Source organism: Equus przewalskii, chromosome 23 (genome assembly GCF_037783145.1).
Source record: "Equus przewalskii isolate Varuska chromosome 23, EquPr2, whole genome shotgun sequence".
In the NCBI taxonomy this organism is placed as follows: Eukaryota; Metazoa; Chordata; class Mammalia; order Perissodactyla; family Equidae; genus Equus; species Equus przewalskii.
This window is the reverse complement of record NC_091853.1, coordinates 1,490,952-1,514,584: the sequence shown is the minus strand read 5'-3', so window position 1 is coordinate 1,514,584 and position 23,633 is coordinate 1,490,952. Positions and strand designations below refer to the sequence as shown.

General features: G+C 45.2%; 2 protein-coding genes across 16 annotated transcripts in view; one reads left to right on the top strand and one right to left on the bottom strand.

The window, feature by feature from the left end:
• Positions 1 to 9,199, bottom strand: part of SRGAP2 (SLIT-ROBO Rho GTPase activating protein 2) — a 236,630-nt gene extending 227,431 nt beyond the window's left edge. For 12 of the 14 annotated variants that reach the window (XR_011532182.1, XM_070591424.1, XM_070591412.1 and 9 more), the window contains exons 1-2: positions 9,010 to 9,178; positions 6,662 to 7,269 (exon numbers count right to left, since the gene is read on the bottom strand). Coding sequence is in view for 13 of the 14 variants with exons in the window: in XM_070591424.1 (XP_070447525.1) it covers positions 6,662 to 6,728 (67 nt within the window). In the remaining variant the exon portion in view is untranslated. Of the gene's footprint in view, positions 1 to 6,661; positions 7,270 to 9,009 lie in introns of all 14 variants that reach the window. The other 2 variants (XM_070591415.1, XM_070591416.1) reach the window with 2 other exon arrangements.
• Positions 9,200 to 9,684: 485 nt separating this feature from the next.
• Positions 9,685 to 19,807, top strand: FAM72A (family with sequence similarity 72 member A). 2 transcript variants are annotated; one of them, XM_070591431.1, is made up of 4 exons: positions 9,685 to 10,441; positions 12,653 to 12,730; positions 15,262 to 15,386; positions 18,668 to 19,807. In XM_070591431.1, exons 1-4 carry the CDS (start codon positions 10,290 to 10,292, stop codon positions 18,760 to 18,762), a joined length of 450 nt encoding a protein of 149 aa, XP_070447532.1. In that variant the 5' UTR covers positions 9,685 to 10,289; the 3' UTR covers positions 18,763 to 19,807. The 2 variants fall into 2 exon arrangements, with proteins under 2 accessions (XP_070447532.1, XP_070447533.1); XM_070591432.1 differs by lacking the exon at positions 15,262 to 15,386 and having other exon boundaries at positions 10,055 to 10,441; positions 18,668 to 18,869.
• The last annotated feature ends 3,826 nt before the right edge of the window (positions 19,808 to 23,633 follow it).

The following is a 23,633-nucleotide window of genomic DNA, read 5'->3' as shown; positions in this document are numbered from 1 at the left end:
GCACAACCACTAACCCAGCTTCCCAGGAAGGCTGTCTGTCTTCATTCATCACGGTGAAATAAAATTTCCACGAACCAACTTGGGAGGCTTGAATCATAATTTATTTATTACTTTTTAAAAACTGGCTAATACTGGGTATTTACTTATTTATTTTTAAGCTAATGTGATTTCTATAATGTGGTTATTATATTACTCATTTATTAACATATCATAATGAAGAAACTTTTGGCAGTGATGGTTATGATGGTTTCATGGGGTATAACATACGTCAAAACTTATCAAATGTGTACCTTAAATAGGTGGGGTATATTACATGTCAATTAAACTTCAATAAAGCTGCTAAAAATACGACAAGAGTTTAGTAATTCACGTCATTATTAAAAAGTATAAAATTGTTATTAATATATATTGCTTATATTATAAACATAAATATATCCATAATATGAAAATATGAATGCATATATTAAAATCATAACTCTAAAAAAATTTATCAGGGCAGGTGATTCTACAGAAACATACGTACAGGCTTATAAAACTTTAATGTAGAGGAACAGGGATAAAGTGGGGCTGGCCCAGTGGCAGCAGTTAGGTTCACATGTTCCCTTTGGCGGCCCAGGATCTGCCAGTTGGGATTCTAGGTACAGACCTACACATCACTTATCAAGTCATGCTGTGGCAGGCATCCCACATATAAAGTAAAGGAAGATGGGCACGGACGTTAGCTCAGGGCCAATGTTCCTCAAAAAATAAAAAATAAAAGTAAGGATACATCTATGTTCACACCAACATTATCTGCAGTAGCCAAGAGGCAGAAGCAATCCAAGTGTCCGTGGACGCATAAATAGATAAACAAAACCTGGCGTATACATACAATGGCCTTAAAAAGAAAGGAAATTCTGACACATGCTACAACATGAATGAACCCTGAAGATATTACACGAAGAGAAATAAGCCAGACACAAAAAGGCAAATACTGCAGGATTCCACTTACGTGAGGTACCCAAAGCAGTCAAACAGAAATGCAGGGGGGAGGGGAGCAGCTTGCTCAATGGGTACAGAATTTCAACTTTGTGAGATGAAGAGGTTCTGGAGATGGATGTGGTGATGGCGCACAAGGCCGAATGCACTAAATGCCACTAACCATACACTTAAGACACTTATGATGGTAAATTTTATGTTATATGTATTTTACCACAATTAAAGAACGAGAGAGAGAGTTCCTACATATTACCGTAAAATCAGTAAAGGCGTTATTTTGTCATTTTTAAGGGCTCTCATTGTTTATATTTAAAACAAACAACTTCTGAGGTAACTTTCCCAGATACCCCAAAAGGCCAATTCTATAGCTGACACCAGGTTAAAACTGTTCACTTGAATTGTATTACCAGTAGAAATCTACAGATCAACTTCTTTTTCTCTGCAACATGACATAATACTTTCCTAACAAAGCCCTTGGAGGTCTAGGATGGAAGGGAAGCGCTATTCCCAAGAAGAAAACCATTCTTCTGGAAGGATAGCTCTACAGGTGTCACTGGGCGGCCCACATTTGTCTGGAGTGAACAGTGGCTGGGCGCCTGCTGATTTTAAAAGGGTGTAGACCCTACATATCATGGCCAGGTCAGACTCGGCAAACTTCACAGCAGAGAAATGGTCAGGGCTTGTCCAGGCTTTCTACTTTTGTGATGCATGATGATGTGGCCATAACTACCAGATGGGCTTCTCCAAAGGAAATTTCTGTTCTCCTTCTCCAAGAGAAAGTCTGAAACTGGAAAAGCTAAGGGCTCCTGACGAACACTGTTTCTAAACATTGCTGCTCTGCACACACACACAGCATCCCTGGCTCCTTGCCTACCACCTTCCTCCAGGGTTTCTCAACTCTGAAACATAGAGTACTTGAATTTTTCCAAGAGCTTCATTTTCTTCCAGGAGTTCACCCTACTGCAGAGTCCTACTTTCCCTGAGCAAGGGAAGAGGAGCCTTCAATCATCTCGCAGGAAGATGATAGCATCTGGTTGGGGATTCCAACTAGATGTTTTACTGCAGCTTTTCACAAACTGATTATATTTAAAGCTCCCCTGGGGAATGGGGGCTGGGAGGAAAGAAGCTCCAGAGCAGACCTTTGTTGGCATGAGAGAAGAAATGCTCAGACCTCCCGGGGAACAAGCTTGTTCAAATACCAGCAATCCGCATTCCCAAGTGCGTGTGCACACACAGTGTGTCTTGAGTTTTAAATATCATCTCCTGCTCGCAAAGGGTCCTGAAAGGGTTAAACTGATCCAGGCAAAGGCCTGAGCCTTTTCTATCAAAATGCTCCAGATGGAAATTACAAAATTTCACTTCTCGACTCTGTGGTGCACACACACTGTTCTTCTAAGACAGGAAAAAAAAAAAGACAAGACCCCTAATGTTCTCAAGAAAGAGAATTTGACTGCTCAGCACACAGTGCCACTCTGTTCCAGAGGATTCCTCCCTGAATATTTGCATTAACTGTCAATCTCAAGCTTTCTGTGGGACTACAAAAACTCTAGGTATGGAGAGGGTAAAGGAAAAAGGGCCTTGAACAAGGACCGGACAACTGGGACGCGTAAGCAATGTGAATCCACCCAGACGCCGCCCAGCTTCTCGCCCCTGGCAGCCATGCTCGCACCTTCCCACCTTTGGCTGCTCCAATCCCAAAAGAAGCTACTAGGCTAGAGGCCAAAAGGCCTCAACTTATGACCGGGAATTGGAACAGGGCTGTCAAGAATTTCCAGAGATTAATGTAAATAAAAGTGCTTTGTAAATAAGAAAGAACTATGTAAAAGTACTAAGAATATTATTGCTTTCGAGTCAGACACTGAGAGGCATGAACTTTCAAAAGAATCTGAACACCCACAAACCAGAAACAATGACGGTTTTTAAGAAGGTGGCTAGAAGGCAGGCTGACTAAGGAGGCGCGCCCCTCAGAAACCATACTGGGGTAGGGCGGGGGCTGCGGCCCCAGAAGTCCTTCAGGGCACACGTGAGCAGGTGGCGTAAAGGGAGGCAAAAACCACAGAATGGGCAGGGTCCCACAAAGTCCATTTAGAGCCCACGTGATCGACTCAAATCATTCTGACCAAACAGAAGGACCCAGGACTCTGGTCAGAGGCATACAGGGCAGCAGTGGTCACTGATTAGACAGTTACCGGCTGGTGTTACAGAAAGGGAAAAGAGGTTTTCAGTGTCTGATCCAAGATACCTTTTGCTAGTACTGGAGGAACTTAAACTAACACTCCAGCTTCATTCCTAGACTTGTTTCCCATCAGTTAACAGCTAGCATTTTAGACATAAATAGACAACTGCAGCCTTAACGGTCAGCCTAACTCAGCAACGAGGAAGGCAGGCTCAGGAACAGAGGAGTAGACCATACCATTATTGAGCGCTTACAAGTGCCAGACGCTATGCTAAATGATTTTTATATACTAGCTCACTGAATCCTCAAAACTTCCTTAGGAAATGCATATTATTTTGCCTATTTTCCAGGTTAGGAAACTGAGGCTTAAACAAGTCAAGTAACTTACTTAAGGTGCCAGGCAAGCAAGTGGCAGAACTGAGATTTAAACCTGGATCCTTTTGACTCAAAAACATGCACTCTTAACCATTAGGCCAAAATAGCAATTTTCTTTTTCTTTCTTTCTTTTTCTCCCCCCCCCTTTTTTTTTTTTGGTGAGGAAGATTGGCCCTGAGCTAACATCACTGCCAATCTTCCTCTTTTTGCACAAGGAAGATTGTCACTGAGCTAACATCTGTGCCAATTTTCCTCCATTTTATATGTGGGACACTGCCACAGCATGGCTTGATGAGCGAGTGTGTGGATCTGCACCCAGGATCCAAACCCACGAACCCCAGGCCATGGAAGCAGAGCACATGAACTTAACCACTACGCCAACAGGCCAGTCCCACAATTTTCTTTTTTATCTTGGCATCTGTAAGAGAAATAAAGCTGGCAGCACTATGAGTCCCATATAATACATAAAAAGCTGAAATTCATAATAATTCTGACGAAGGCTTCCACATAGTGGGGTAGCAGAGCCAACCCAGAACCGTTTGTCTCCAAGTTCTGTGCTCTTCCCCGGAGAGCATGGGTTCTAGGATGTAAGCTCCGTGAGGGAGGGGACTGCGTCTTGTTCACTGCTACACTGCCAGCCCCCAGGTCACATAGAAGGCACTCAATCAGTAGTTGATAGTTAAAGGAATGGAGTCAAGCTGCCTTGATGTGGCTCTGTGACCAGGGGAAACCTCAGTTTCTCCATGTGGTGAATGGAGGGTGAAATTACATCCACCCCCTGGGCTGATGTGGGGATTAAACGAGACAATTCATATAAAGCACTTGGGACAGGCTGGAACATAATGAGCACCCAAAATGGAACCTGTTATTATCATTATTGTTACTATTATTCATTGACAGATTTTGGCTTCTTAGTGATTTTTTTTTTCCTACTCCAGTCAGACAATGTTTCATAGTAAATACAAATAGAATAGAATAGAGAATTGGGAGTCAGTAACCTGCTTCTAGTTTCAAATCTACCACCACCTAGCTGTGTGACCTTGGACAGCCTCTTCATTTCTCTGTACTCTCCTCAGCTGTAAAATGAGGGACTACACCATTCAAATCAGTTTCATAAGCATTCAGCGGGCACCTTCTCTGAGTAAGACATCGTGCTTGGCCACCTATAAAATTCTATGGTCTTGAATAGTGTCAATGAAAAATATCTGAGCAAAGCAAAACAGCCCCGTCGTGTTCAGGTTGAAGAGCAACCCCAAATAGCCAACCGCATTACATCATCTCAATGAGCAATGTTTGTAAATACACGAAGGGTTTAATTTTGAGACACTCAGGAGAAATCCCTCACCAATAAGAAATCAGCAGATACGGTTCTATTAACACCTATCAGCCCTGAACCTTCCAAAAAATAAGCCTGTAAAATCACTTTGCACCTTAGTCAAACAGTGTGCTTCTAGAGAGAATCTGGGAAAGTCAAAGTTATTAACGCTCCCTATGGCAACAGTTAAGAATAGGATATGTACAAAAAAAAGAATGACATATCTGGTTAAAACTGCAGGGGGGATTCCAGGAGCAGAATGCAGTGCGTTTGGACAGGACACAGAGGCCAGTGGCTTATTGTTTACAAAAACAGGCCCAGCTTATGAACACTGACTAGAGGCCGAGACCTCAATTATAACTCACAACCACACCTCTCCCAATCCCAGTTCAACTGAAGCTATCCATCAGTCAACCCCTCCATCTCTGTAATAAGCCCACCAGTATTTGCAGCCAAGTGGACAGAAGGTCCCTCAGGGCACCTCCAGCATTGACCATGCTGATGACATTAAAAAGATCCTACAGGCAACAATGGGGACTTCGAACCAGCTTCCAATCTTCCAAGAGATAAGGCAGCTGCCCATTTCAGGCTCTATCCCTACCCCCACCCAGACAATCTCAGAAGGGAGACATGGCCCTTCCCAAGTCCTCTATGACAGGAAAGGTCTCCTTACATTGGTGCAGGGAAAGAAGGAGGGGCCCCTCGCTCTGCACTCTGAAACAAAGGAAAACCCAGAGCTCCAACCATGTGGTGTAACATTCAAGGCCACCCACCTCTCCCACTCCCCAGCTGAGGTCTCAATGGGCTAGAGCTACATGGCTCTTCCCAGTGACTGGCCAGGAAGGGACAGTGCCTCGCACAAACACATGCTGGGGCTCTTGAACAGGCGGGAACCCCTCCTGTGGGAATCAATGGTTAAAAAAAAGGCTATCTGGGAAGGGGTTCTGATTCCCACGCCAGGTCAAGCAGTCAACTAGATGTGTAGACAGGTCACTTGGTTTCTCCAGGTCCACATTTTGCTTTACCCTTTGCATTTCTGCAAGAAGGGAAGTGGGCCTTTAAAAGCATGCATTCTGGAGCAGAGGGCGAAAACCCAGAAGGGTTAAACAATTATGTCTTCCCATTCTCCAGAATCAGCACCACCCAGCAACCTTAACATTTTAACTCCATTCAGGTTTAGGTGAGGGCAGAGACGGGCTGTGAGTGACCTTATTCTTTCCGTTCTCCGATCTCCCAGAGAATGCAGAACGACCAGAGACCAGGCAGGTACACGGTGCACCCAAGGTGGCCACAGACTTTCTGTGTGCAATGCCGTAGCAAATGTCATGTTTTGATACATAGTGCATCAGGAAAAAAAAAAACCCTCCCTCAGGGCTCTCCAAATGGTACACGTTCTCAAGGTTGCCTTTCTCTGCCTGGACTCCTCTTCGACCTCTGAAATAAATTCCCAAACACCTGTCAGATTTCAGTTGTCCTTCAAGGAAACCTGACCCAGACACCCAGAGGCTCTTTCTCTCTCCAAGAGCCTCCTGCCCCTCCCCCCACCCTATCCAGCCTTGGGGAAAGGGCTGCCAAAATAATGGCGAGCCCTACTGAGACGACCCTAAAGCCCATTACGAAATTTCCTTTCCCAAGCATGTGGTCCCTGGCACTGCCCATCCCTCCGAGGCTCAGGCTCACCTATGAAACCAGCTCTGGGGTCAGCCTGCCCCTACCTGCTCCACCCAAAGAAACGAACATCCTGCAAATCAGGGTGGAAATACAAGCCTCAATGGTCCACAGAGCATATGCATTATGCTATTTTTCAAAGCCCTTACCTTTGACCTGAGTATCGTACTCTGCTATGATCTCCTTATCCTTTTTGAATTTGGCTGGAGACGTCATGTTTTCCTTCTTTCTTCCAAATTCGAATTGTGAATTGATAGATCCACGGGAAAAATCCAACCACCAAAATCAATACCTCCAAGGCTGCTTCTCCCGCGGGCAGAAGGGGCCCCCCGCGGTGGTCTCCAGCGCTCCGGGGAGCGCGGGCTGCGGGCTGGGCAGGCGGCTACGGCGGGCACATGCAGACGGTGGGCGCTGGGGCCGGGCGCGGCGGCGGCTGGTTCCCGTGCTAGAGCCGGAGCCGCAGCCTCAGCATTAGCCGGGAGAACTGCAGCGCCCGGAGGCTGGCCTGGGGTCTGACATCAACGACACAGGCGGGGAGTGGAAGTCCTTCCGCACAACATGGTGTGGGGGTGCCGGGTGTGGACGCGCCCAGCTGTGTCCCCGGGAGGGAGTGGGTGCGTATCGGGGTGCCGGGGGAGGGCTGGGCGTGCTTCGCGGTTTTTTGTTGCACAGGCTCGAAGATGCTGCAAATCAAATCCCAAACGGGAGCCGCAGCAGCGCGGACTGGATCGGAAGTCGTTTGCTCCGGTTCACTTGCCTGTAAATGCAAGGAAAAGGGGAGGGGGCGATCAGCTCCAGCGCAGATCCTAATCGCGACAAGGGTGGGGTAGGGGACATCGTCCTGAGCCCGGCCTGGGCCCATTCATCTCGGCCAAACGCCGCTGGGCCGGCAGAGCCCGGCGCGGCGAGGTGGAGAGGAAGGAAGCTCCCTCCGGATTTTGTTTTAAGGCTGAAAGAAAACACTTTGGAGCAGCCGCCTGCGCGGGCTTCGGGTGGGGACTGCGGCGGGAACGCGGGGCTCCGGGCGGGGACTGCGGCACCTCGGCGGCCTCCCGAGCCCTGCCAGCGCTGGGCAGCGGCCAGCCGGAGGGAGCCCTCCGGGCCCTGACTCCGACGCGGCCCCTGACCCCCGGCTGGGGCAACTCCCTGGACATCAAAGGGGATCAAAGCCGGGGAGGGACAAGCCACCCGGGCACAACTTTTCTTCCCCTCCCGCCCCTCCTCCCAGTTGTTTTGTTTTTGGTTACTAGCTTCTCTTGGCAGCCAAATGTTGGGGGGTTGGGGGCAGGAGATCTGCAGGAAAAAGCCTGCTCGGCACGGGACACATCCAGGAAAACAATGTGGTCGGCAGAAGCAGGAAATGGGTTACAGGCGAGGGTCGGAGTCGGGAAAACCAGGGGGCGGGGGGCGGAAGGCAGCCATCGCCTCCCCCAAGCCAGGGACGGGAGTCACTCTAAATGCCATCCCCTATATTTTTTGTCATCCAAGCCTAGAGATTCCAGATACCGCACCCAATCCCAGGCTGGGGGCGGAGGAAAGGAAGGTCTGTGAGGGTCGCGGTCCCGACTCCCGTACCAGAAGGTGCCCTAAGAGATCCCGCCCGGCCCAGGCCCTGGAGGGAAGCGGGCGGGAGCGCAGAGCCGGGGTCTGGCTCCCCGGCGTGCCGCAGGCGCGACCCTCCGCCTCGGTCGCCCCTTTCCCTCTCCACGCCGGGAGAAGGGGGCTCCCGCTGTGTCTTCCACTTCCCGCGCCCAAGGAACGGCAGCGCCCAGGGAGGAAGAGGGAGCCGAGGCGGCCTGGAGCGCAGGCGGGCAGGAAGCGGGGAGGGGCTGCGAGGTGGGGTCCCGGGGCTGCACCGGAGCCGGGGATAACTGAGACTCTGCACACGCTGTGGGGGCGGGAGAGGGCAAGGGAGCATTACCTAGGGGTGAGGGGGAGCTAAGAGACTACCGTGGGCCGCGATGTTACATGGAGCACAAGGATGTTAGCAACTCTGGAGAGCCAGATATGGGTCTGGGAACCGAGAGCGTGCAGGGGAGCCCTTCGGGGCGAGTCGGGGGCCGGGACCGGGAAGAGCCCCGGAAGCAGAGCGGAACACCCATCCTTCTGGGTCCAGGACTGTAACCCGCCGTCCGCCAGGGCGTGGAGACAGGGGAAGAGGGCAGCCGGTGGTGACGGGCGATGCCTACGACGGCTGCCCAAAAGTGGACCAAGGCTGCCCGTGTGCACAGGACCTGGAGAGGGGCCTGGGTGCGGGCTGCGCGGCGGCACGGAGCCAAAGCAGCGTCCGGGCTGTGCGGGAAGGGCGGAGAGATGCAGTCCGGAGAAGTATTATGGGCTGTGCGGGGAGATTTGGAGCAGGTCGGGGGGAGGGGGTCTGAGGGATTCCGCCAGCAGCATCCGCGCTCTCTCCTTCCCGCCCCGAACTGGGTTTGTTCAGTCGGGGCTCCAGCCCGGCGGCAGGGAAGGAAAAAGGGGAGAGGGAAGGAGCCTTTACCTGGCTCTGACGCGACGGGTCCCAGGCCCCCGGCTCCGCTTCCCACTCAGAGGTCTCCTCCCCTCTCTTCCCCGCCACCCGCTTCTACGCAGATCGGTCCCCTAGTCCCCTGAGGAGCCTCCGCCAACTCCGCAAGACCCCGCCGGGAAGCAGAGCCCACCCCCTTGCCAATCACCGCCCGCTTTCTATCGACCGATGGGGCCTGTAGCCAATAGGAACAGCCTATCCCGAGAAGCCAGGAATGAGGAGGAGGGGCTGGTGAAACTTGGAGGCGTGACCAGCACCCCCGAGGCGTGGCCACAGAGCGAGCTCCTCCCCGGGTAGCCGACCCCTAAAGTGGAATTGATGGGCGGGATTAAGACGGAACCAGTAACCAAACACAAACTCTTGAGAGAAGGCACGACCAATTGGACCGGGGTAGAGCGGAGGGGCGTTGCGGAGAATTTTAGCCAATAGAGAGTAGAGGCCGGCGGGGACTGTAGAACTTCTTCCAATAAGAAGTGCAAAGGGCGTGCCTTGCTGCTGTCACTAGGGCGGGAGTTAGGGTTCGCCCGGACCTCCCGGAGCCGGCCAATGAGATCGAGGGCGGGGCCAAGCTCAGCCAATCGGAGAGCCGAGCTGGTCTCGGCACCGTTACTGGGGCGGGGCGTGCAGGCTCCTGGCCGCTGAGGTCTCGTCAGAGGGAGGCTCCGGAGCCTGCCAATGCGGGCCGTGGGCGAGCTCTAGTTCTCCCAATCGCTGCGCCGCGCTGGCAATTCAAACTGCCTGACGGTCGGAAAGGCAGAGAGAGCGGAAGAGGGACGAAAAGCGACCTGTTCGCTGACAGAGACCCCAACGCGCCTGAGCCCAAAACGCGACCTCTGCCGCGCGCCACCGCCGCGGCCGCCCGGGGAGAGACCTGAGGGGAGGGACGTGAGGGGAAGCGCGCGGAGCCCCGCCGCGGCCGGGGGGCTGCGGGCGGCGGCGAGCGGAGGCGGGGCCCGGAGCCCGAGGAGAACCGAGGGACGGGCGGGCGTGGCGGACGCTCGGGCCGCGGTCCAGCTGGAGTCGGGGCGCCCCGAGGGAGGCCCGCGAGAGCGGCAGCCCGCACCCGAGGCCGCGCGGGCGAGCCGCGCAGTGCGGAGCGGCCCGGCCCCGCTCCCTCCCAAGAGCCGGGAGAGCCGAGCTGGCCGCTCCCCGCTCGCGCTCAGTCAATACGCGTTCGCCCTCCCCCGGGAAGACCGAAGGGAGCGCGTCCCCTGCCCCGTCCGCGGGCCGCGAGGCCGGCCCCGCGCGGCGCCATGTCGGCCGGCAGCCGCGGGTTCCGGGAGCGCCGCGTGTGCGTCCTGCGCTGCAGGTTTTGCGCGCAGGTGCTCAGCGCCAGGGGCATGAAGGCCGTGCTGCTGGCCGACACCGACGTGGACCTCTTCTCCACCGACATCCCGCCCACCGAGTAAGTCCCGCGGCGGCCGCCCGGCCTCTGGGAGGCAGGGGGCGGTCGTCGTGGTGTTCCAGCCACTCCCCTCCGTCGGTGACCCCCGGGGCCGTAACTGGGCGGGCGGGCGGGCGTCAGGACGAGCCTGCGGTGTGGCCGGGCGGTCGGCGCCGAGGGGACGCGCGGGCCGGCTGCAGCCCTGTGGCCGCCACCGTCGGGCCCCCGACCCCGGCTCCGTTTCACAGCGACAGCGTGCGGTTCCCCGCCGTGATCTGCTCCGGGGCGTGGGATCAGATCCGGTGTCCGGCCGCGGCCCCGCTCCTTCCCCCGGATCTCTCTCCTGAACGAGAGAAGCAGGTTTTCAGGGGAGGAACCAGACTTAGCCCTGACGCAGTCTATCTCCCACACTCTACTTTGGGTATTGTGCGGTCGTTTGCATAATTAAATCCTTTTAAAGTCCGTGTTCGGGTGTAGAGTCCTTAAGAATTTGCTACCTATTTGGAAAAAGAGCCGTTTTACTTGACTCCAATATAGCGTTTCCTTGCTCTAAAAGGTGCTTTCTCTTTTCGTAGTCAGCATGTGTGTACCTTCCATGATTTTCAAGATTTAGCTCTTTTTTGAAACCTTATCACTAAGCAAAGAGTGATTGCTTATCCAAAATATGGGTGGACAGCTGTTCTTTGGACACAGACCAGAGGGGCAGGCTAAGAGCCGTAACCCTTTAAAGCGGATTTCATGATAATAGTAGAAACTTTAAACATTTTTTAAATATACTCAAAGCTCTGGACTCTTCCTCCCTCGAAATCTTTTCTGACTTGGTGAAGTGTGGTGGTGCCTGGTGGCAAAGCCAGAGGCTCTCATTCACTGCGGAGATAAACGGGTTAATGTGTCAAGTTCCTCTGAGTGCGTGTGTGCTGCAAGAAGAAAAAGCACCAGGCAGCAGGTCTAGAACCCGTTATTGCAAAAGTCCATGCCTTGTCTAGCGCTTTTGCTTTTTAGCGCGCATACACAAACTTTCCATGTTAACCTTTGGCCTGTGCAGAAGTTGTAAATAGAAGGACAGTCATAAGGAGGGCTGAGACGGAGGCTGGAACGCAGTCAGATCTTTCCTGGTGTCTCCTCCTCCTTGCAGGGGTCCTAACGGTCGTGCATCAGTGTGCCAAGATGTGCGTGAACCAGTGAACACATAAGGTTTTTTCAATGGAAGGCGTGTCATATTTATGGTGATCTCACAAACATTAACTGGCTCTTACAAAATATGCTGTAGTCTACTTTAGAGTCTCTTTCAGCTCTCTGGGTCTCCAAAATTCATGCCAACTCACAGTCAAAAGTGCGTCTGAGGGCAAGCATCTGGAAAAGTTGGAGCCTTTGGGCACTGTTGGTGGGAATGCAAAGTGCTGCTGCTGCTGTGGAAAATAGCATGGCAGTTCCTCGAAAGATTGAAATTAGTGGCTGGCCCAGTGGCGTAGTGGTTAAGTTCGGGCACTCTGCTTCAGTGGCCCAGGGTTTGTCAGTTTGGATCCCAAGCGTGGACCTAGACACCACTCGTCAAGCCATGCTGTGGCTGCGTCCCACATACAAAATAGAGGAAGATTGGCACAGATGTTGGCTCGGGGCCCATCTTCTTCAAGCAAAAATAAAAACAGAAGAAAGAAAGAAATTAGAATTATCATACGATCCAGCAATCCCACCCCTGGGTATATATCCAAAAGAATTCAGTGCAGGATCTAGAAGAGATATTTGCCCACCAAGAAGTGGAAGCAGCCCAAATGTCCATCAGCAGATGAATGAATAAACAAAATGTGGTATATGCATAAAATGAAATATTATTCAGCCTTAAAAAACAAGGATATCCTGTCACGTGCTATAACATGGATGGACCCTGAGGACAATATGCTAAGTGAAATAGGCCAATCACAAAAAGGCAAATACTGTCTGATTCCTCTTATATGTAGTATCTAAAGTAGTCAAATTCATAGAAACAGAAAGTAGAGTGGTGATTTCCAGGGGCTGGGGAAAGAGGGAAACGGGGAGTTGTTGTTTAATAGGTATAGGGTTTCGGTTTTGCAGGAAGAAAAAGGTCTGGAGGTTCGTTGCACAACAATGTGAATACATTTAACACTTAACTGTACATTTAAAAACGGTCGTTAGTAAATTTTATGTTATCTGTTTTTTACCACAGTTTTTTAAAAGGCACATTTGACTGTCTCTACACTTTTCCCTCTCCAGTGCAGTAGACTTCATTGGAAGATGCTATTTCACTGAAATCTGCAAATGTAAACTGAAGGACATCGCATGTTTAAAATGGTAATTGGTGGCAGTCTTCTAGGTGGCGCTGGGTCTGGGAGATGGATGTCGACACCCAAGCACAGAGAAGGGGTCAGTGGGCTGCATCGAGCGCTGGTTACGACCCAGGCAATGAGCCTTCGGAAAACCATTTGTTATTTAGAGCTATTTTTTAAATAGGTCTTGTGACATTTTACATTTGTATATGATTTTGCAATGTTTCAAAGTGCATTGACAAATATCTGCTTTAATTTTCAGGAAAAGGCAGTGTAGTTTAAGGGGAAGAAACACTTGGATTTACAGTCATAAAAATCCACTTTGAGCCCTAGCCCTGCCCTTATTCTCTGTGTGATCTTGAGTAAGCTCCTCACACCTCTACACCTCAGAGCCTCTGTTTTCTTACTTAATTTATATCTTAAGAAGATAAAAACTTCTTAAGATAGAAATTAAAAAATCTTTTGTGTTTATCTTATAGAGTTGTGAAGATTAAATGAATTATGAATGTTAAAAGGCTTGATAAACTATAAATTACAACACAGATGAAAACTATTACTATTATCTTTTGAGAGGTAGACAGATTTGAGTGTTATTAATCCCATTTTAGAGAGAAGGAAGTTGAAATTTCCTCATTTAAATGGGATTTGGAGTATAAATTATAATCCCAATAATTTAAATTAGCAAACTCTTCTTGTGTGCTAATGTCTGTTTCATTTCATTCATTCAGACTATATATTGAGGTCCTAACATGTGCTAGTCATTGTTATAGGGGCTGGAAACAAAGCAATAAACAAGACAAAATCCACTAGCCTTTGAACAATATATTCTAGTGGGAAGACAGTCAATCAATCAATAAGATATTTAAATAAATAAGATATTGAATAGAGTGGGAATTGCTCCAAAGGCAAGAAGAAGCTTAACGTCTTCAAGGAATAAAAAGATGATGGCTAGTGTGGCCGAGACGTGAGCATTGGGGGAGAGTAGTGTGAGTAGTGTAGGGGTGTAGTGAGAAGCTGGATAATCTAGAGCAGCGTTGCTTAACAGAAAGCTGCAAGCCACATGTGTAATAGTGACCACACTTTAAAAAGTGAAAAGAAACAGGTGAAATTAATTTGTATTGTATATTTTATTTAACCCAATATATCCCAAATATTATCATTTCAACATGTAACTAACATAAAAAATTATTAATGAAATATTTCACATTCTCTTTTTTACTCTTGGTCGTTGAAATCTGGTGTATGTTTGTACTTACAGCACAGTGCAGTTCAGGCTAGCCAAATTTCAAGTGCTCAATAGCCACATTTTGGATAGCCCAGATCTAGACCTTGGTATGAAAGTTTTTTTGTTTTCATTTTTGGCCAATGAGAAGCTGTTGAAGTGGTTTTAACAAGGGAGCACATGATCTGATGTGTCCCTCCTAGAATGTTAGCTCCATGAGAATAAGGACTTTGTCCATTGCTGTGTTCCTGGCACCTGGAACAATACCTGACACATAGTAGATGCTCAATAAACATTAGTTGAATGAGTGCTTGAATCATTGAATGAATATGGGTAGTAATTAAAGACATAGAATTTACTCTCACAATATAGTCTTATAAATAACTGTAAGTCCTAGTCCAAGAACAAGTCTCACTTTTCGTTTGTTTGCCTTTCAGGCAGATTATGATTAGAAGACGTATTTTAGGTGGGCTGGTACCTTTTATAGTATTTTTCTAGGGCCTCACAAAAATGACACTCCCACATTTCACAGGGCGGGAACAAACTATAATAAGAATTTTTACGACTCAAGGTATAAGCAGTTCATATTGTCATTTTCTTAAAAAGTACTAGCTACTTTTTAAACTAGCTAAAATATTCCTGGATATTCACCAATTTAATAGTGACCAGATTGGAAAAAAAAATCTGTAGAAGAGTGAGGTACTTATAATCAGATGAATAATCCTGAAGACGGGAAAAACTATTGCAACTTTCTCTAGATTTCTCTGTGGATTTGCTTGATTTCTGAATTCCTTCAAAAACACTGAAACTAAAATTAGAGGAGCCAGCTTGCGTTTGGTTTGCAGGGGCTCATGCTGTCTTCCTACTCCTCCATCTGTTGAAACAGTTTTTAGGTGCTGGCATGGAACTATAACATGTAAGAACCCAACTTGCCGCTGGGGATAGCAAGAGCCTTTTGCCCACAGATCTAAGTTTATTTAATATATTTTGTCTGTACAGCACATCAATTTTGGGTGCTTTACAGAACAAATCACAACCTTGTGGCATCTAAAAGCTAGCTTCTGAAGGAAGAATGCATAAAATAATACTAGCAAAGAAATGGAGAATGTGTTAGTATTATTTCACTTAAAGACTATTTTCCCACTTGACAGAACTGTAACAATTATCAGAGTAACTCCCATCCCAAAGATCCCAGCAATGGAGGTTGTTAGGAGGAAATGAGGTCTTTATATGATCTGTCTACTTACATTAGCACATGGAAATGCTTACATGGCAGGTATTACTTGGTACCTAGGTATTAGATGGTACCTAATAATATTTACTTTTTTTTTTAGTGGGAACATTGTAGGTTATCATGTGATTGTTCCATGTTGTTCCTGCCTTCTTTCCTGCAACAACGGACACTTCTGGATGTTTCACAGCCAGGCAGTTTATGACATTAACAGACTAGACTCTACCGGTAAGAGACAATTGACTCAGACATTCCCTTGGCATTTGTCTATCAATACCTGAGTGAAACTCCCAGTAGATTATTTCAGGATTCTCTCTGAGACCTTCTTACCTGGGTTGGATCCACTAGAGTGAAACTTCAATACTTTTATCCCAGACATTCACTTATGGAAACTACTAGCCAAAATTCATTGCCATTTCTATTTTCATCATTGTATGTGAGCCTCAAACTTGGCTAGATTTCATGGCCTTCTTAAATTAATATTTCAATTGTTTTAAGTTGCTGTCTTGATACATATTATGACCCCAGGGAATTTTGGAAGATTTTAGATTTGATAGTCAATTGTGTGTGTGTGTGTGTGTGTGTGTGTGTGTGTGTGTAAGTGTAAGAAAGGCAGGGAAGGGAGGCAGGCGCTGTGGGGAGTAGAGAGGGGGATGACTAGATAACGTCTGTATTTGGTGTTATTGCTTCAGGAAAAAAATAGACATTTTGACATCTATATTAATAAATTATGATGGAATTTTAGTCAAGAGAAATATTTAATACCAATATGTTATACTAATTATTTAGTAGGAAAATAAACAGCCAATTCTTAAGGGATATTTATATAATATATTTTTAGATTGTCTGGAGCTGTTCGATTTTGTTATAGGACGCATCTTCTCAATGTCCAATATCTATTTACACAACAGACCAAGTTGACTTTCAGTGGGACTTTTTTGGTGGGAACTGAAATTTACTAAACTTTAGTTTACAGAACCAGTTTACAGAATTTGACAATCCAAGTTGGCACTAACACTCTCAGGTTTTTAAATGTATGCTTTAGTCCTTTTCAGAACTTAAAATATATTCCTTTTTTTAAAAGTATGATTTGCCTTCACAGACCAAAAGTTCATGAATTTGTAAGCTACGTTGTCAGGGTCTTTGAACCCTCCAATTATGCTTGGGATTTTATAGACTCCGAATTTTTTTATCACCTGGCATTCAATTGTGGCTCTTAACCCTTCATTTGGGGACTTTAATTGAAGACTGTAGAAGGTTAAGAAGGCCGTTTTTGAGGAAGGCCATTATCTGAACTCCCCTAACTGAGATAGAGCCTCCTAATTTAGGCCTCCAGTCTTATATTTGTACTGCTCATGGGACACATTAAAGGAAGTTTCTGCTTTGATACTATTTTTCCTGCTTCAAAGAATTCAAAACACAGGGTGGAGATTTTTCCATTTTGATTTACTTTTTAATATTGGTCAATTTTTCAAAGATAAAAGCCCAGCATTCTTCCATTTGCATTGAATCTAATCCATGAGAAACAGATGTATCACAGGATTTCCTTCCTCCCTTCCTAACAGAGAAAGGAAGGTGCTGCTTCTGTCAGATCCAATCTTTTAGTTTATTTTTCCTCCTTTGAACCAATTGTGCCGAGCTACTCACGTCTCTAAGCATTGACTCCAAGAATATCAAACTTCTTTGTAACCCTAATATTGTGATTTAAAGCAACGTTTTCTAGATGGTTGGTATGAAACAGGGTTTCTCATGGCCTTGGAACTGTCCTTGAGCCACCTGAATCAACAGCATCAAAGGAATACATTCACAAGCGTTAATAAAATTCTAGAATGTTTAGACACAAAGGGCCCAAGAAGTCTATGTTCTAGGCTAGCCTTCACATGTAGACCTGGTTTCCTGACGAAGCTTGGGAAACAATTCAGAATCCCTCAGACTGGCAAATGTCCCCAAGGGCAATTGACTTCAACACTCTATTCAACTTTGTGGGTTCTAATTGTCCCTTGGATTTTGGCCTAGTAATTCCTGACTGTCTTGTCACCTCTCCAATGCCATGTTACCAGAAGCAGAACATCATTCATTCTTGGGGAAAAATATTTTTTATTATAAACAATTCAAACACACAAAAAATTACAGAAAATAATATGATCAACATCTATATCCCCACCAGTATAAAATAGATGCTAACTTCTTGCCTGATTAGATTCTAGTATCTCACCCAAGGGAGATAGTTGATGGTTTCCACTGTTTCAACAGTGCAATAGTGCACGTCCTTGTACGTGTCTCCTTGGGCACCTGTGCAAAGTGGGCAGTTAGAGGAAAGGATGAGTGATAGGGCATATTTGCAATATATATGTATTTTTTTAATTCATACAGAGGAATAGTCTTAAAAAATGAAAAGAAATGAACTAAATGAGCTGAGCCTACATATATGGACCTAGGTAAATCTCAAAAACATAATATTGAATGAAAAAAGCAAACTGGAAAAGATACGTGTAGTATATAATACCTTACTGTAAAAAAGTTAAATACACAAAACAATAATATACATTGTCTGTGGTTGCATACATTTGTAGTAAAAGTAGTAAGTACATCCATGGTGTACTGGGAGTGGTGGAAACTGGTTTCAAACCAAATCTCCAAACCCTGGCTCATTCCACTCCACCATGTGAGTGGAGTTGCTGAGTCCTCCATGCGCCCACATTGATGACGGGACAGCTTGAGATTCGTTTTCTTGTTGAACTTTATTGGTTTTCCTAGAGGTCAGTTAATAATGGTATTTTTTTTTCAATTTAGCATTTCCAAGTTGTAATATAGTACATGCCCAGAATAAACCATCTCATTGTCCTTCACCGTACATGTGGTCTTGTACTATATACCAGTGCAGGATTCTTCAATATGAAATCTGACTGTCCTTTCACAGTGAGGTTTTAGATTGTTGTTTTGCCTATTATATTGACAGCTACAACCTGGTTCTAAAGTTTGCAGTACTATCTTGATATCCTCTAGCCTAAAATCCACCTATATCCAGGAATACTGGCTCCAAAACCTTACTTTTTTAAAATCAAATAAGGTACCAGCTACTTCCAAACTTGTTGGGGAGATAAGGAGACTTCTTGAGGCCTTTTCGCTGCACCCTCCAGAGATACTTAATCTAAAAGGGTCTTGTGAGATCTCCATTCTTAAGAGTCATTAGATTTGAGAATTATCAGTATAGAGTGACTATGGTATAACGTAGCTAGAGGCAGGGTTTGAATAAATGGACTCCTGAAATCCTTTTGAGTTCAAAGATTCTAGAATTCAAGCCCTGACTTAAAGAGTTTAAAGAATGTTTCTGTTCTAGATTAATAATATTAGATAATTTTATTTGTGGTACATTCTTAAATAGCTTTTCTCTTTACTGCTAACACTATGGTTTAATATCAGAATCTTAACCTATAGTGTTTCCTGTATCATTTTCTGAGTTGTAACAGTAGTCAGCACCAAATAATTCTATGACCTTTTATTTTCAGGTACAAACTTCCTACTTTGGGGCAACTTGCCAGAGATAGAAGAGAATACAGATGAAGACATGTTAGATGTGTCAGCAGAGGAGTGTATTAGATGAATGGAATTATGATATATATATGATATTCAAACTTTTTCCTATTTAACATATATATTAATAGATCAACTTTAAAATTGTTAGTAAGGATTTGCCAGTGACTTCTCTTTTTGGAAAACAAAAATGGGGCATTTGTTGTTTTATTTATTTGCTGTCTCATATTAATTACCTGAGTTTAATCTGAGCCAATGTAGTTCTCTTCTTTCACTTCTACTTCGTCCTGTCTCTCCATCCCTCTGCCCAGTATAGGTGTATTCTAAAAAATCAGATAGAAGAAGATTCTTTCACGTGTCACTCAGCTATCTCCCAATCTAGGGGAGTTTTTCTTACATTAGATGCCAGATATCATTAATTTTACATTCTTGAATAAGGGGCATTAGTACCCACACTTGCATGTAACCATGCATACATATGTGAAACTCAACTGGGAATTAAAGCTCAACAGGGAATTTTTAAAAACGGGCTGTTAGTTTCCATGAGTACTGCTTATCATATATCATATTGGTGATAACTACTTTAATATGGAGCAAGATTTTGTGAATCAGCAAATAGAAAAAATTAAAACTTTAAAATGTATACAGGAGTCCTCTTGATTCCTCAACATGGTGTTAGATAAATGAATTTGTTGGGAAATTATCAATATATACTATTTAGCAATATTATTTATTTAACATTCTTCTTAAGTCATATGGATCTTGTATTATGAAAACCAAATAAACCCCCATCTTTCTTACCCCATTCTCCTGGACGTTCTCTGTAAATAGCAACTTTTGGATGAGTAGTCTCAGTCCCAACCCTTAAATAGAAGGGAAAAAACCTAAAGTGGTTCACTTAAGCCGCTGTACGTTATAAAGATTTTTGTTTTTGTAAAGCTGCATTCAGAGCCACACAGGAATAGGAAATTGGGATAGTGGCGGATTCTGGTTTTATGTAAAGCTAAAAGCAATGTAGCGCCTTAGCTAAGATCTCAGCTGTAGGCATTTTGTCAATAGCAATACCAAAGCAGACTGAGTTACGGTTTTGTAAATAAAGTTTGTTCTAAAAATGACCAGCCTGCCTTTAATTTTTTATTATACCCACTTTTCTTACCTAAAAATATGGAGAAAAATATTTCTTATTGTACCCACTTGTTTTAACTAAAAATATGAAAATATAGAATGTAAGAGCTATCATTTATTGATTCTTACCATGTGCCAGCCACTGTTCTAAGTGCTTTACATAATTAATTCACTACTTCCACACAACAAACCCGTGAGGTAAGTACCATTATTACTGCTTTTTTACTGATAAGACAGGTGAGGCGTAGAGAGGTTAAGTAGCTTGTCCAAGATCACATAATTGGTCAGAGTTGTGGCCAGATTCAAACTCAGACAGACAGACTCCAGAGCTCCTGCTCTTAATCTTTGTGCTGTACCGCTGAGCACTTCAGACAGGAAGCAGCTGTGATTTTATTTAGCCAGGACACATGCTGGGTAACTAGCTACCTTGTTGTGTACCCAGGTGAGGGCCTAAGTGACTGATTTCAAGGTTGAACAAATCCATCCTGGATCTGGGGGTAAAAGTGGCCTATGGGCATTGACAGATCATTTGTTGTGAACCAGGATATAAGATGCTTCAGGAAATGCTGTTATTAGTACCAGGAAAACTTTTCCAAAAGTCTTTCACACTGATCGTCAGTACTGACAGAAGGTCACCAAAAGAACCAAAGGGATAAATGGAACAATTTGGTTTGGGATTTGGCATTTTTTCTCTAACCACTCTTAAAGACTTTCTGGAACAAAGTGGCATAATGGATAAGATTAAAAAAATAAATTGATACTACATTATATACTTCTTCAGTTAACTTGTTCAATTAGAGAAGAAAAGTTTAATGCTAGAGTAGGGAATATGGCAAGTTTGAAGTTCAACAGAGTTCATCTGGTTTCCTTTCTGCTCGTGCCTTCAAAGGCTATGGTTGACTGAGGGGCTCTTTGAAGAGCCCAAGCAGGACAGGTGCACTGGTTGAAGCAAGCCCCAAATGTGATTCCACTCCAGCTGGAGAATACTTCAAGTTACTCAGCTACCTTTTGGCTAACTGGGTTATGGGGAGGCCAATAATAAGCCAAAATGGATTAATAGTGTTTTATCTAGAGAGATATATTCATGACACTTCTTTAATAAAAGCGAATTACATGCTCTCTGGTAAGACCAAAAGCAGAATCACGTATGTGGACTTAGCATACACTTTCTAGTCCTAGCATAATTCCTAGGCCTAAAATCCATTATGCTTTGGTCCTCTTCTAATATTTCATTCAACTGAACAAACCCAGATGATGCTCCTATGGTGTGCCAAGAAGTGCGTGATGACAGGCTCACACTTGCCTTCATGGAGTATGCAGTGAGCTGGGGAGAGGATTGACCCCTACGAGTCTATCTAATTCATCAGGTTAAGTGATTAACAAAGGCATGCCTGAAGGTCAGTGACGCCATAGATGACAGAACAGCAAATTCTGAGTAGTGGGAGTGAGAGTCGAGAAAGCTACAGAGGAGAAAAGATACTGGAGCCGGGCTTTGAAGCAGTTAGGGGTTGGCCAGCTGGGGTGAGAGTTACAGGCAGAGAGAATAGTGTAAACAAATGGACCCAAGTTTAAAAGTATCTGGTTTATTTGGTAAACTATAAGTGGTCCCCTAAACCTTCCAAGATATGTAGTAAGAATTAATTAAAAGATGAAGCTAACAAGGTTGTGAAGAATATTCTATGCCATTGTAAGTTTAGATTTACTCCAGTAGCAATGTGGAGAGATTGAGGTTTTTCCCCAGGAGAATAAGATAATCAGCTTTAGGATGCTAGCTCTGATGGTGAAGTGAAAGCAAGTTTACTTTTCCTAGGGTCCTTTCTTTGATGCACTTAACACTTGACGGTGGAAATTCCATTTGTTGCCTTTACCCTCAGAACACATACAGGTCTTTAAGTCCCCTGGACTTCTTGTCTTTCCTGGACTGCCTTTTTTCCCTCTTCCATCTTGTCGTTCTGGAAGTTCAGGGAAGTGGCAGTGAGTCATCAGCTCACCCACTATGGCTTTTTTGCTCCTTTATCTTTTTCCTCAAGTCAGTTTCCCAACCTCAAACTCAGGCTCTGCCGAGGCCTCTGGGGTGAGGTCTGATCTTAAAGCTGCAGTATTCTGAGCAGTCCCTGGCTCTGAAAACCAGGTCTTCAAATATTGCTAATCTAGGGATTCGTAACTAGCTCCTTCGACCTGAGTCACACGTGGCTGATAAAGAATAATCGATTGCTTGTCTTTGGTGACATGGAAGTGTCCATAATGCATAAATCATGATATATAAAGCCACCAACCCACCAGAACATACACGGGGAGGGGGGAAGGTGGGAGAGGAGGGGGATCAAATCCGCTCGCTTCAGTGGAGAATTGCTCCATGAAGCCTTTCCCTATTTTAACATTCTTGCTTATAAAAGGAAATAGTTTCCTTTTCTGCCTCTTTTTTTTTTTTTTTTTGACTTTAAAAGCAGCCTAAACCATAGTTTCTTTCTTGCCTGGTATTGAGTGTATGCCAAAACTACCCTAAACTGCACAGATGGAAAAAATTAGTCTATGTCTGTGGTACCTCTGGGGTTGAATATTTTTAGTACTTAAATCTTTAGCTGAAGATTCTTTCTTCCAAGACTCTCAAAGAATCATTCTGTTGTCATCCAATGGATAAACTTACCGAGATAAAAATGAATAATATCATGTGTTTGTATATCCCCTTAGAGTTTATTGTGAGCTTTCATATATACCTTAACTTAATCCTTAGAATAACCTTGGGGGTTATTCCTGTTTTACAAATTAGGGAAGAAAATCTTAGTCCCAACACCCAGAGAGTTAGGAGAATATAAACTTGAACGTGAGTCTTCTCATCTTCGTTTAGGGTTCTTTCCTACCTCCCTAAGCTACCTTAAACCTGAGGTCTATTTTTCCCTCACTACCTATAAAACTTAGGACAAATTCTCTTTTACTTTCAGCCTCAGAGCCCAGCTACTTTCATTAATTAATCCATTCCACAAATATTTATTGAGTGCCTACCATGGGCAAAATAGAAGGTGAGGATACCGAACTAAGTAAGACAGAGTCCCCGCTTTCATGTGGAGCTAACATTCTGTTGAGGAGGAGGAAGAAAGTGAGCTAATTTATTGAGGGTTTACTGTATGCCATGAAAACCCTATGAACAGCAGTGGAGCTTTGTCCGATACGGCACTGGAAGGTGAGAGGAGGGCGCGAAGAGACCTGGCAGGGCTCCGCTCTGCTGTCCACAGCGGCGCTGGGAGCTGGAACTGACTCCAAGGCACTAACAACGGCAAACTGCGCCAGGCACTGTTGTAAGGGCTGTACGTGTACCCACCCTAAGACGTAGATACTCTTATTATCCTCACCACACACCGTTCAGGAAACTGAGGTGTACAGAGGTTAAAGAACTCGTCCGACGTCACACAGCTAGTAAATGACACCACTCTAAGAGTTGGAGGGGCCAGAATTAATTAGCTTAATGACTACGTGTCTTTTTTATTTTTCAATGTAGCTGTCTTTCCTCTAAAGTCAAGTTTTCCATTAGTAATCTTCCCGTCTACATCTCTCCTTACGAGACCTGGGTCGATTTTCGTTTTAAATTAAGAGGTGACAACAGCATCTCTCTTTTCAGTAAGGGTGATTTGGCGTAGCTGTACATGATAAAAATGCTAGTCTTATGCACTTTGGAGAAAGAAAAAAACTACGCAAAACTCTTATTTTCCAGCTTTGCTGCACTTCTATCTGGAAACAAAGTCTTTTTTACTAGTCCAGATTTTTATCTTACGAGCAGTAGAAGTTCACTAAAGAGTAAATACCAGTTCTTTAAACATC